This window comes from Bos taurus, chromosome 13 (genome assembly GCF_002263795.3).
Source record: "Bos taurus isolate L1 Dominette 01449 registration number 42190680 breed Hereford chromosome 13, ARS-UCD2.0, whole genome shotgun sequence".
Classification (NCBI taxonomy): domain Eukaryota; kingdom Metazoa; phylum Chordata; class Mammalia; order Artiodactyla; family Bovidae; genus Bos; species Bos taurus.
Window position 1 is genome coordinate 66,033,474 of NC_037340.1, and position 13,969 is coordinate 66,047,442.

Here is a 13,969-nt window from a genome sequence, read left to right on the forward strand (position 1 = left end):
ATTAAAAGCAACAGGAGAAAAATGACAACATACAAGGGAACTATAAGTTTATCAGCTGATTTCTTAGCAGAAACTCTACAGGCCAGAAGGAAGTGTCATGATACATTTAAACTGATGAAAGGGAAGAACCTACAATCAAGAATACTCTACCCAGTAAGGTGTTCATTCAGATTTGACAGAGAAATCAAAAGTTTTATGGACAAGTAAAAGCTAACAGAACTCAGTACCACCAGACCAGCTCTGCAACAAATGCTAAAGGAACTTCTCTAAATAGAAAAAGCTACAACTAGAAACAAGAAAATTACAAATGGATACGCTCACCCGTAAAGGCAAACATACACAAGCACACACAAAAGGTAGGAAATTATCCATACACAAATATGATATCAAAACCAGCAATTATGAGGAGATAATACAAATGCAGGATATTGGAAATGCACTTGTAAAGATGAGGAACTTAAAACAATCTTGTTTCTACATAGATTGCTATAGCAAATCCTCATAGTAACCAGAAATCAAAAATCTACAACAGATAAAAAGAAAAAGGAAATGAAACACAACACTAAAGTTAGTCATCAAATCACAAGAGAACAAAAGAAAAAGGGAACAAGAAAAAAATGTTTTGCCACTCTGTCTCTTAATTTTTTTGTATTTTCTATCTCTATGTGATACATTGCTTTTTCATTTCCACAGATCTGTATTCTAATCTATTGAGTCTTTTTGGGTTGGAATTTTGTTTCCATCCAAATTTCACTGGGTTTCCATTCCAAGTTTCCTTCAGTTCTTTTTGACATCTTTTGGGTCCTTTTTATTTAAAAATTTTTTTTAATTTTTGGGTCCTTTTTAAAGTAACTTGGTCTTTATTCATAAAATGAATTTTCTTGTATACACTAAATCCTTTTAAACATATTAACTGCCTACTTTGAGGTCAATAATTTCATTAACTAAAATTTTCAATATCTAACCTGCTCTAAATTTTATCTGTTGACATACTTATATTGATTCATTTCCTTGAATGTTTTATAATTTTTGATTTTTTTAGTTCTACTTTAGTAAGGGTTTTACTTATGTGAATACTGAATGGCTTAAGGGTTGAGTGTTTCATGCCTCAAAGCAGTTTGCTTCTGCTGGGAAACCCAGCGGTATTATCAGTTCTGGGACAACTTTGGGTTTTGTTGTCATTAGTGTTCGGACTTCGGAGATTCTTTCCTTTTTTTTTGGCCTTGCTGTATATCTTACAGGATCTCAGTTCCCACCAGGGATTAAACCAATGCCCTCAGGAGTGAAACCATAAAGTCCTAACCAATGGACTCCTGGGTAATTCCCTGGAGATTCTTAGAATGGTAAAATAAATGAAATATGCATATAGGTGTGGTTTTAAAAGTGGAAAGAGAATACAAATATAAAGCATTATTGGTATGGATGCCAATGTAGCATGTGACTATAAAAGGGGAATAACTATGTGGTCTTTTGTGTTGTATTTATCTAGTGGTTCCGGAATAAATGCATAAAAATTGTAACCATAGAAGGAAATTAACTCTCTAAATTAGAAACCCATGGCTGGTTTTTAGAGTTCTGGTATCCTTAAGAGAAATAATTAAAAAATAGTAATAACTTAAAAAAAGGTTAATTAACAATATTTATTAATACATATTTTGTATAGAGATTTTAAAGAGGCAATGTGAAAAGGAAGTCACAAATGAGTTCGAAAACATGTCCTTTGCCTCAAGAAGCTGAAAAATTAGGTTGTAACATGCTCATCTGCTAGGATCTGTGGCCAATATGATCAAGACCAAAGTTACAGATGAATGTTATAGACACATTAGAATTTTTAAAACAAGAAAGATATGCCATTTTATGACTTAAAACATGTTGTAGCAACCAGAAAATAAAATGCTCTTCTGAGGTAATGGAATAAATCACTAAAAAGGAATATAGTATAGAAGCTATTTTACATCAAATTATGAATCAGGAGATCACAGCCTGTCACTAATTGTGTAATTTTGGCCAAGTTACTTTCAGCTCTGAGTCTCTGTTACTCACTTAAAACGTAATGATCTAGAATTATTACTTTAAAGTATAAGATTAGAGGTGTTACAGGGGTGGAGATGGAAATGGTTCTCTATTAATAGTGTGGAGAACCACTTTACTACAAATGGCCTGCAATTGCATTAGCTGGAATTTACCACCTAATTAATGAAGGTGGGCACTGTTGGCTTATAGCACTTAAGGTAAACTAATGAATGCAACAGATTTTCACCTCATGCTTCAAATATAGGTAAGGACAGCAAGGAGCTTCCCCCACCTTATACATTACCTTTGCCATGATATAAAAGGCACAAAGGAGGAGCTGATCCAAATGTCTGTCTTTCATCAGATCAGGACAGTGAACTAAAGTGAATTCAAAACATGTCCATATCTTCCTTCTTAACTCATTTGAAACATCCAGTTTTAAACATAAATCACGTAAGCGTACACTTGCCAAATGATAGACCTAAGACGAAACATAGCACATTGATGCAAAAAAACAAGTCAATAATTTCTCAAATTTATGTCTTACCATGAAGATGGGCTTTTGGTCAAGATTAATAAACACCTAAGGCTGCTGATGCATTAAATTACATAAAATACCTATTTTACAGTATCAGTTCACTGCTGTGGCTAAATAAAATATATTAAAACAAAATTCTCTTTGTAAAACTAGCCTAAACAATTTTTGGGAAAAGATGCTTTGTGCTATTCTATCTATGCTGTGAACTATGTAAAGTGATAAATACTAAAACTAAATGGCTTGATTTATGAGCATTATGACCATTATAAATATATAACTTTTTAAGAAATCAGAAGTCTCTTTTTTTGGTTCAGGTAAAATGGCTAGAAAGCCTAAAATGTCACATAATACACTAAAATGTTTGACTTCAAAAATGACTCTGAGAGCAAAATCATTAAAAAAATTCCCCTATATTCTACATTGTTTTTATGAGCACATGAAAGGAATGTTAAGTAAATGAGACACCAGATTTTACTGTTGATGTTTATTGAGATACAACTGACATAAAACATTATTAGTTCCAGGTGTACAACATGATTCACTATTGACACATACTGTGAAAAGATCACCACAATAAGTCAACATCCACCACATACTTATAATTTCTTTTCTTGTGATAAGAACTTTAAAGATCTATCCTGTTAGCAACTTTCAATATGCAATATGGTGTTATTAACTATAGTTACCATGCTATACATTATAGCCCCATGATTTACTTATATCTTCCAGTTTGTACCTTTTGACTCCCTTCATCCATCCATTTCACCCACTCCCTCGCCCCTAGCAACGACTAACCTGCTCTTTGTATTTATGAGCTTGTTTTTTAGATTCCACATATAAATGAGATCATGTAGTATTTGTCTGTCTCTGTCAAGTTGTTTTTAAACATATCAGAGTAAATTCAGTTCAATGTAAATTCAGTTCAGTTTAATCTTTTATATACAGAGTCTTTGTATGAACTGATACTAATGAAAATGACTCAAAGGTCCTGAAAGATTCTAAAATGATTTCTGATCATTCAAAAAGCATTCTGTTTTGTTATTTTAAGAATTGGTAACCTTACTGTGATACTCCTAAACTAGACTATTCTGTTTGAACTAAGGCTTTAAATCTAAACATTCAGGAGAAAAAATAAAAGAGTAAGGCATTCTTTACATCAAAATATCTTTTGAGAGGGAAAAAAATTTACAAATTAGAGCTTTAAAATTAATTTTAACTACCTAATACACTAATCTGATAGAGAGATAAAGCTGACTCCAAAGCCACCAGTGATTCATTTTATAACAAACTCATTCTCTGCATTCCATCCCTTTGTTTCTGGTCTAGTTGGTCAAGAAATAAATAGGAACCACTGGGGTCAGAGCAGTGGGAAACATGCTGGAACTTTACATTCATGATAGGAGAAGATAACAGATATAGCCCCAGCTAGAAGGATTAGGTACTACTACTTGTTAAGTATCTTTTACAAAGCTAACCCAATGACTTCTCTGAAGCTAATCTGATATACATCCTCTGAAAGGCTGCTAATTCTAACAAAAAATTCATAGTAAATTCTATTCAGGCATAGGACACCCAGTATCACACTGAGTTCAGCATGGATAACAGCTGCAATTTACTCAAGAAATGGTTATTTTGAACTCATTATTAGATATGAACATCTCAATTCCCTTTTAGAATAAAACTTTTTTTAAGCTTCTAAGTAGGAGAAGGCAGTGGCAACCCACTCCAGTACTCTTGCTTGGAAAATCCCAAGGACGGAGGAGCCTGGTAGGCTGCAGTCCATGGGGTTGCTAGGAGTCAGACATGACTGAGCGACTTCACTTTCACTTTTCACTTTCATGCATTGGAGAAGGAAATGCCAACCCACTCCAGTATTCTTGCCTGGAGGATCCCAGGGACAGGGGAGCCTGGTGGGCTGTCGTCTATGGGGTCGCAGTCGGACACGACTGAAGCGACTTAGCAGCAGCAGCTTCTAAGTAAGCTATAATTAAATGAAAGGAAATGGACAGGCTAGATTCTGAAATAAATTCAGAACTAAAAATTTATAAAGCCTTATTTCTGTCAATCTTAGATTCATTATCAAAGGCAGCAATTTGTTATTTTGAAAATTAAAAACAGGAAATGAATGGGGGAAATACTACATTTGTAACTCTCCTTTAAAAACAGGCATTACGCACAAGTGGGCAGGAATGGGGATGGTGAGATAGAGTAGAAAAGGTAGTGGGAGGTGGAAAAAAGAGCACATGTCTCAAGAAATATTCTAAGAAAGACTAGATAGAGGAAATAAATTTGCATCAAAAAATAATCTGAAAAAGAAATGAATTTCTTAAAAATTTTAAGCCTTAAACTCTAATCACAATGAGAGAAAGAAACAAAAAAACAGTGCCTTTTTTTTTCATTTACAATTTTTAAGAATGGGCTAGATAGCTACTAGTTATAGAGTGGACTGGAGAGATATCTCCCAATTCTGGGATTTATTTTACAGCAGCAGCATGTTTGGCTACAAATATCTGATTAACATGTCTGTCTTATTAGAAGCTTGAAGGTACTTATAAAAGCAAGGCAGGATAGAAATTGTTTCTACATTAAATCTCTGCATTAATACTAAAACAATTTAGGGATTATAATGACTAGTCAAATCTTACAGGTAACAAATGAGATTTATGATAAAAATTGTGTAGACTCCCCACAGTATCCCCAAAATCTTAATAATAAATCTTCAGTAATTTAAACTTATACATAAGATCTAAGATGTACTTGTGCCACAATAAACTCAATCTAAAGTGGCTCAGATGGTAAAGAATCCGCCTGCAATGTGGGAGACCTGGGTTTGATCCCTGGGTTGGGAAGATCCCTTGCAGAAGGGAACAGCTATCCAAGCCAGTATTTTGGCCTGGAGAATTCCATGGACAGAGGAACCTGGCAGGCTACAGTCCATGGGGTTGCAGAGTCAGACACGCCTGAGCAACTTTCACTTTCAATTTTCAAAGCAATATAACACAGTGGAGTTCCTGTAAATTCCAACTGCTTTCTTAAAGTTATGCAAATGAAGTTGGCAAGAAACCTAAGTCATATCAGGAAATGGAATCAAATTCTATGAACTTGAGTCCAAACACAGCTCATCAAGATCATAATGTTCTTTTAAGTGAAAGTGTTAGTCACTCAGTCGTGTCTGACTCTTTGCGATCCCATGAATTGCAGCCCACTAGGCTCCTCTGTCCAAGGAATTCTCCAGATAAGAATATTGGAGTGGGTTGCCATTCCACTCCAGTTGGCAACCCACTCCAGTGTTCTTGCCTGGAGAATCCCAAGGACGGGGGAGCCTGGTGGGCTGCTGTCTATGGGGTCGCACAGAGTCAGACATGACTGAAGCGACTTAGCAGCAGCAACAGCAGCAGCCACCATGGGAAATAGTATGGCAGTTTCTCAAAAATTAAATTTAGAATTACTATTCCACTTCTGTTTATACCCAAAAGAACTGAAAGCAGAAATTTAGATATCTGCACATCAATATAACAGCATTACTCACTCAAAATAACCATAAGCTACATGCATGTGCTAAGTCGCTTCAGTCTTGTTCGACTATGTGCCTCCGTATGGACTGCAGCCCACCAGGCTCCTCTGTCCATGGGATTCTCCAGGCAAGAATACTGGAGTGGGTTGCCAAGCCCTCCTCCAAGGGATCTTCCCGACCCGGGGTTGAACCTACGTCTCTTCTGTTTCCTGCGCTGGCAGGCAGGTTCAGAAACAACTCAAATATCCATCTACAGATGAATTGATAGACAAAACATGGTATATTCATACCATGGAATATTAGCCTTAAAAAGGAAGGAAATTCTGACACATGCAAAAATGTGGATAAACTGTGAAGACATTATGCTAAGTAAAATAAGCCCACCATAAAAGGACAAAAATTGTATAATTTCACTTTCATGAGGTACCTAGAGTAGCTAAAGTCATAGAGACAGAAATTAGAATGATGACTGGGGGTTAAGGGGAGAAATGAGGAGTTACTCTTTAATGGGTACAGAATTAGTTTAGGAAGATGAAAAAGTTCTCAAGATGGACAGTGGTGGAAGCTGCACAACAACGTGGATGTACTAATGATACTTAGCTGTACACCTAAAAATGGTTAGAACAGTAAATTTTATGTATATTTTACCACGTACAAAAAAAAGGCCAAAGCTGTCCTGTTACTCAATCTTTATTGTACTGATTAAAGGAGATCTTTTTAGATGCTATAAAAACACATACCTTTCTATAAAACAGTGCTAAGGACCCAGTTCTCTTTGGTTTGCTTATTCCAATTGGATGTACCTCTTGTGCTTTGGTCAAATGGGTCTGCTTTGGAGAAGCACCAATTAATGACTGAGCTGTAAGTGATACAGGACTCTCAACTTTGGACTCCTGAGTTGTATTCATGGAAATTGGTATCAGTGTGATCTCTCCAGCATCATTTGCAATACCTGAATGTACAAGCAAGAGTTCTTAGTTTTAGAAATGTGTCCCAGAAAAGTTGTCAATACTTCTTTCTTGGTTCGTTCCTTCTTCCTTCCCTCCCTCTTCTTGTTTACTATCTATCTGTGCGAAATGTTAGAAGAAGAAAGCCACAAAAATACTAATTCTAGGTTATGATATTCTTGTTTCCTATTTCTGCTCTGAAACAATAATACTGTTCTCTTTTGTGGTCTAAAGGAGATGTTTTTAAACACTAAACAAAATTTTTGCTCAATGCACTCATTTGTAAAACTCAGGTAAAATAAGTCCTAACAAAGAGAGTAGTAAATCCATAAAATACGAAAATTCAAAAAACTGTGCAGGTATACCTCAGAGTTTATATTAAGAGTTTGGTTCCAGAGAACCACAATAAAGTGAATATCATAATAAAATGAGTCACATGAATTTTTTGGTTTCCGAGGCATAAAAAAATTATGCTTTTGCTATACTGCAGTCTATAGGGTGTGTTATGGGCATTATGTTCAAAAACTGTATGTACCTCAGTTAAAAAATACTTTGTTGCTAAAAAAATGCTAATCATCACACGGCAACACAAGGTTGCCACACATCTTCAATTTGTTAAAAAAAAAAGAAAAAAGTTATCTGTAAAGTTCAATAAAGCAAAGTGCAATAAAATGAGGAAATAAAATGAGGAAAGCCTCTATACATTCAAAACAAAACTAAAGGGGCAGTGTTACTATTCTGTATAACAGTATAATGGTAGATATGTGTCATTAGACATTTGCAAAATTCATATAATGTACAACACCAAGAGTGAACACTAACGTAAACTATGGACTTAGAATGATAATGATGTGACAATGAAAGTTCATCAGTTGTAATACATGAGCTAGTCTGGTGCAGGATATTGATGGCAAGAAAGGCTCAATTTTGCCATGAACCTAAAACTACTCCTAGAGGAAAAAAAATACAGGTTCAGGAGAAAATACAGGAGTAATAAGACCATGTGATATAATTCAGTAAGACATTTCTTAAATTTTTATCCATTTCAAAAAAAAAAATGCATCAAAATATTACCATGCAATGGGATTGTAACTTTATGTCCTGTTGTCCCTGCTACTATGGCTGTGGCCATTGTCAGAAGACTATGCCCGGGTGAAATTGATATATTTTCAGCAGTGATGCTTGAAGAAGGAGCAATTTTCAATTTTGTTCCTTCTGTAATGATCCTGTCCATAAGTATTTCCTTTGGGGGGTCTTCCCCAAAAAGTCTTCTCTTAGCACTCCCAGCAGTAGGAGAACTGTAGCGTTCATGGACAGAAATCGGAGACAATGGTTGCATATCTAATAAAGAGAAAAATTTTAACAGTTTGACTTGTATTTCAAACAGAAAAAATCAGGTTTACTCACTCGTTCAACAGATACTGAGTTGTGCTATACTTGTGCTCAATCACTTCAGTCGTGTCTGACTCTCTGCAACCCTATGGACTGTAGTCTGCCAGGCTCCACTGTCCATGGGATTCTCCTGGCAAGATTTCTGGGGTGGACTGCCATACCCTCCTCCAGGGATCTTCCCGACCCAGGGATTGAACCCGCATTTTCTGTGTCTCCTGCACAGACACTCAGTGTCTCTTTAACACTGAGCCAACAGGGAAGCCCTAGATACTGAGTTACTATGCTAAAATAACAGCCTCTGTCCTCATGCAATATCAAATCTAGTGGGAGAGAGAAGAATGAAATAAATCTTAAAATTACAATAGCTAACCTCCCTAGTTTCTTAAACCTCTGCCTATGTTAAAGAACCAAAATATTATGGGGAAAGTAGAAGCTGAGAGGTAGAATACAGTGACTGTTAAATTAGAAAAGTAGTCCAACTTACTTCTGTCCCCTCCTGATAAAAAGGAAAAATCAGTGATTTGGTTCACAATTTTCTCTCTTCCCACATATCTACACTTCAAACAGTTTAAGGCAGTAGCTGTGGCTTTCTGATTTAGTAGACACAGAATCATCTTTTACAAACCCACTAAAAGATGAAGATGAGCAGAAGTGTTATGACTGTTTAATTTGAGGCATTAGTGTGTAACAGCCATGTCATCTATTTTCAAAACATGTTTATAAGGTAGAAAAATCACCTCTGGTAATAATTTGACAACTCTCTGGATTTCTGAGGTAACTGGGGAAATAGTTATGGTTTAATAAAAATCTCTTCTTAATTCTGGGGGTTATGAAAGCAGCTCTGACTTTCAGCCTTAGCAAACAAGTGGGAAGTTCTATTGTAGCCCATTGCCCTTAACAGAAGTCTACCTTTATGTCTTATTTCTAAGAAAACCGATGTAGTCCTTGAAGCTAAGTAGGAATGTTCAGAGCTGACATTTCAAGGGGGAAAATGCATGTTATAACCACCAAGTTAGCAGCAAACCCCTTGAAATGATTCTTTGCCTAGCACAGTATTGGAAAAGCTGCAGTAGACATTCAATAAAAATTTAGTAAGTATACAAATTAATAAACTGTATTTTCCCCCACTACAGTCAAGGCTCAATATTATTGTTTTCTAAGGATTTTCTATTATTTGACTCTCTTGCATGAACCCCTACAAGAAAATAACTTTTTCTTCTAATTATAAAAATAATATATTACCTGAATGCTCACATCAGTGTTATTCATAAAAGCCAACAGGTAGAAATAACCCAAACGTCCATCAGTTAAGTTCCTACTTTCTCTGTTGTACTAGGAGTTGAACTTAATCTCACTTCACTGCAAAATCCCACTGCCATATAATAGGAAGGAACCTTTATTGCAGGTTAGTCACTAAAGGGATGTTGCCTATAAGCTTAAATTATCCATAATGGCCCATCTCTGGGAACCCTGCCTCTCGGGTAATGCATATTAAGCTCAAAAACCTTTGCTCAGGGTTTCCTAGGTGGCTCAGTATTGAAAGAATCTGCCTGCCAATGAAGGAGACATAGAGAGGCTGGTTTGATTCCTGGGTCAGGAATATCCCCTGTAGAAGGAAATGGCAACCACTCCAGTATTCTTGCCTGGATAATCCCATGGACAGAGGAGTCTGGAGGGCTATAGTCCACAGGGTCACAAAGAGTTGGACCCAAGTATTATTTAGCCATAAAGAGTAATGGAAGTGCTGACACATGCTACAACATATATATACCTGAAAACATGCCTGAAAAAGAACCAATCACAAAGGTCACATATTATATAGTTCCATTTATATGAAATGTCTACAATAGGCAAATCCATAGAGACATAGATTAGTAGTTGCAGGGTCTTGGTAGAGGGGCAAATAAAGTGTGATTATTGGATACAGGAATTCTTTTGGGAGTGATAAAAATGTTCTGTAATTAGATGGCATGTATACAATGGCATATATACAACTATGGTTGTATAGTCTTGTGAATTTACTACAGACCTGTTAATTGCATACTTTAAAAAGGTGAATTTTATGGTATGTGAATTATATTTCAGGTTTTAAAAGCTCACTGAAAAATTCAAACAACACCAAAAACTATAAGGAAAAAGTTAACATTTAAAATCCCACCATTGAGAGAAAATCATTTTAGTGACCATTCTTCATGATCTTAGTTCTGAGATCTCTAGCTAGGCTGCACACACACAGTGCCAGTCATTCAGTCACGTCCAAGTCTTTGCAAAGCGATGGAGTGTAGCCTGCCAGGCTCCTCTGTCCATGGAATTCTCCAGGTAACACACACACATATAACATAAATATATAAATTATAGTCAGATACATATATGCTACACACAAAGTTCATGCTTTGTACAGTTAAAGTATACATGAATTTCAGTTACCACAACATAGTTAAATTAACAAAAGCCTTAACAAAAAGGTTCAAATTTCAAATTTCTGTTGCCATGGTATATTAACTGTAATTGCATAAACTACAAACTTTTCCCACAAATCATTATGTAAATAATAGATGTGCATCATGATTGGTGACCAATCCTGTCACTTCTTTCAAAGTCTGTCAGTCATGGGTCAGGGCAAATCTGCTGTTCAACTCATGTAGGGCATAAAGCATATAGTTACCTCGCCTCCTTGTTTCCCAGTGATAAATCCACATTTTACAAAAATAAATGAAAGAGGGAACTGTCAAAAAAAAAAAGTGCAACAAAGAAATGAAGAGTAATAATGCTGAAAGTGAAATTAAAATTGTCAGTGAAATTATAGAATAGCTGACCCTAAGAATGTTGACACTGCTGCTGTTCAAGAGATTAGATATACAGCCAGAATAACTGTGTGAAGATGAGACTTATTAATATAAATGCAAAGTTGTTATGATGAACAGCATGAAGACATCCAACAGGAAGTTACAATGGCAAAAAACTTCACTTTAAAGGAACTCGGAAAAAAAATCTCACAACACTCAAAGAGCAAAGGATAAAAGTGTTGAAAGCTGTTCCTTTAGTGTGAAAGGAACATGAAAATTCACCAAGGCACAGGAAAAAAGCTCACTCAGTATCACAAGTTATATACGAAGAAAGTGGCAAGCATCATTATTAAGTTTTTAAAAAACAAAACACTTCCATTCTCAATGTTTCCAAAGTTTTTAATCATAGTATATATTAAGTTGGAGAAGGAAATGGCAACCCACTCCAGTATTCTTGCCTGAAGAATCCCATGGACAGAGGAGCCTGGCATGATACAGTCCATGGGGTCTCAATAGTCAGACACAACTTAGCAACTAAACCAACCATATATTAAGTATTTTTTTTTTTTTTTTACTATTTTTTCACTTCTTTGATAAATACCAATAATTGACAGCAAGGAAGTTTTTAGTTTTGACAATTTTTTAAAGGTCATAAAACAGTCCTGATTATTCCTATAGTTTAATGAGGACTGTTTTGCATGCACAGCTTGCATATTTTTGTGAACTTACACTACATGCAAAGCAAGATATACACACACACACACACACACACAATTATAGTTCAGAAATGGTTCTTGAGCTACCTTACTAAGTAACCTGAATATTTATTCATCTGAGGTTTCTTCAGGGATATTCTGTGGTCAGAAGGGTTCAACTGATTTTTAAAACTTAAAGAGTTATATAGTCCAGAAGATACACACATCAGTTTGGTACATCACAAGAGAAAATAAAGAAGAATGCACTAAAATTTTCCTACAGTAAGGCTCAAAATAACTATTTTAAGAGTACAGATAAGTAATTCATTAAATGAACTTAAGTATCCCAACAAGTTCTTTGTTCTGCTTTAGGCGTTTTTATATCAAGTCACACATAGAGAAAGAATATAACTTCTGTCACATTTGCAAAGATGAGTACTTAGTTTAAGTAGTTTTCTATTAGCATTGAGGAAAAATTGCATGTATTTATAAAAAGGCCAAAATATGATTTCTATAATAACTGATATTGCAATTAAAAAAAATAATTATATTCAGAATCATAGTGGAAACCTTATTACTTTAATATAAAAAAGTATATAAATAGCCACAAAGGGTATTGGCATAAACATTATTCCCCTTTCAAATCTTTATAAAAAAAATTGGTTTCTTAATAACATATTAGGGCAAAACTTGAAATTTTCTCTAACAAAAAAAGTCTTTGTTATTTTTCCTTTGTTTTACCAATGGTCAACCTACCCTTTCGAAGACTTCCACTGTCAGTCCGAACTTCTTTGACCCTTGGATGCATCAGAGGAGACATTGGCATCATGGGAAGATGTCCCTGTACATTTCCTCCACTTCCTGTTTCAAAATTGTTTGGGAATATAACCTGAAGAAAACAAAGCCCCTCTGCTTTACATACAGATAAACCCACTGATCAAAACATAACAGAAAGGGTAAGAAAAAAGTCTTAACTTTTTTACTGTTTTATTTCCCTTTCTTTCTCTCGTCACAAAATATACCAACTTGTATAAAATGCTCAATAGTTAATATTAAGTTATGTAAAGAGTTCATCTTACTTAACCTTATATCATTTAAGATTACTGACCACTGGAAGTAAACCTATCAGGTGGGCACTACTGTTCTTCACTTAGGGACTGAGAAAATTGAGGCTCAAAATGTGAAATTTGCCTAAGGAGAAACTACTACTAGGTATTAAAGAAATGGCTTCAACTCAAATCCTTTTCCTTCAAGGTCATAGTTTTTTTCATTCCCCAATGGATCCTGTAATAGAAAAATTGATGAATACTGAAGACTGTCCAATTAACCACAGTCTGCTGTAAAGACAACAGAAGCATGGAAGAGAGTATTTAAGAAATCATTTTCTTTTCAGTTCTTCCTAGTCTTAAATAGTTCTTTTAGTAGTTTGAGATTAGGGAAAAATTCAAGATGGTTAATTGAAGTATAAGTAGCCACAAAAAAGCAAAGAAGGATGTAGACAGGAGTCAAAAAATAACACAGAGATGGAGGGAGAAAACTCAATTTCTCATGATACCAAACTGTTCAATGTGCAATTTGAGTGTATTAGGCAGAAGCTTTTGATCTTTTTATTCTAAATACTACTAATGAAAAATGTTTAATTCTTTATGAAATTCTGTATTTGAAAAATTTTAAATGATGAGATTAATTATTTCTTAGCTCTGATACCAAAACTAAGAATAAATAAATTGGACATCATTAAAATTAAAATCTTTTGTTTTTTAAAGGACATCATCAGGAAAGTAAAAAGACAACCCACAGAAAGGTTTTACCAATCATATAATAGATAAAGGAGTATATCTAAAATATGTAAAGAACTCCTATAACTCAATATTAAAAAGACAACCCAAATAAAAAATGGGCAAAGGATCTGAACATATATTTCTCCAAAGACGATATACAAATGGCTGATAAGCACTTGAATCAATGTTGAACATCATTAGCCATCAGGGAATGCAAATAAAACCACAATGAGATAATACTTCATGCCTACTAAGATTGCTAGAAATCAAGAAGACAGATAATAAGCACTGGAGAGGATGTGG

General features: G+C 35.0%; 1 protein-coding gene across 3 annotated transcripts in view; it reads right to left on the reverse strand.

Annotated features, from left to right (window-relative positions):
- Positions 1-13,969, reverse strand: part of RBL1 (RB transcriptional corepressor like 1) — a 60,337-nt gene that overhangs the window by 19,275 nt on the left and 27,093 nt on the right. For all 3 annotated transcript variants that reach the window (XM_059892624.1, XM_059892623.1, NM_001192602.1), the window contains exons 14-17: positions 12,642-12,774; positions 8,087-8,353; positions 6,806-7,017; positions 2,318-2,494 (exon numbers count right to left, since the gene is read on the reverse strand). In XM_059892624.1, the coding sequence (XP_059748607.1) occupies positions 2,318-2,494; positions 6,806-7,017; positions 8,087-8,353; positions 12,642-12,774 (789 nt within the window). The remainder of the gene's footprint in view (positions 1-2,317; positions 2,495-6,805; positions 7,018-8,086; positions 8,354-12,641; positions 12,775-13,969) is intronic.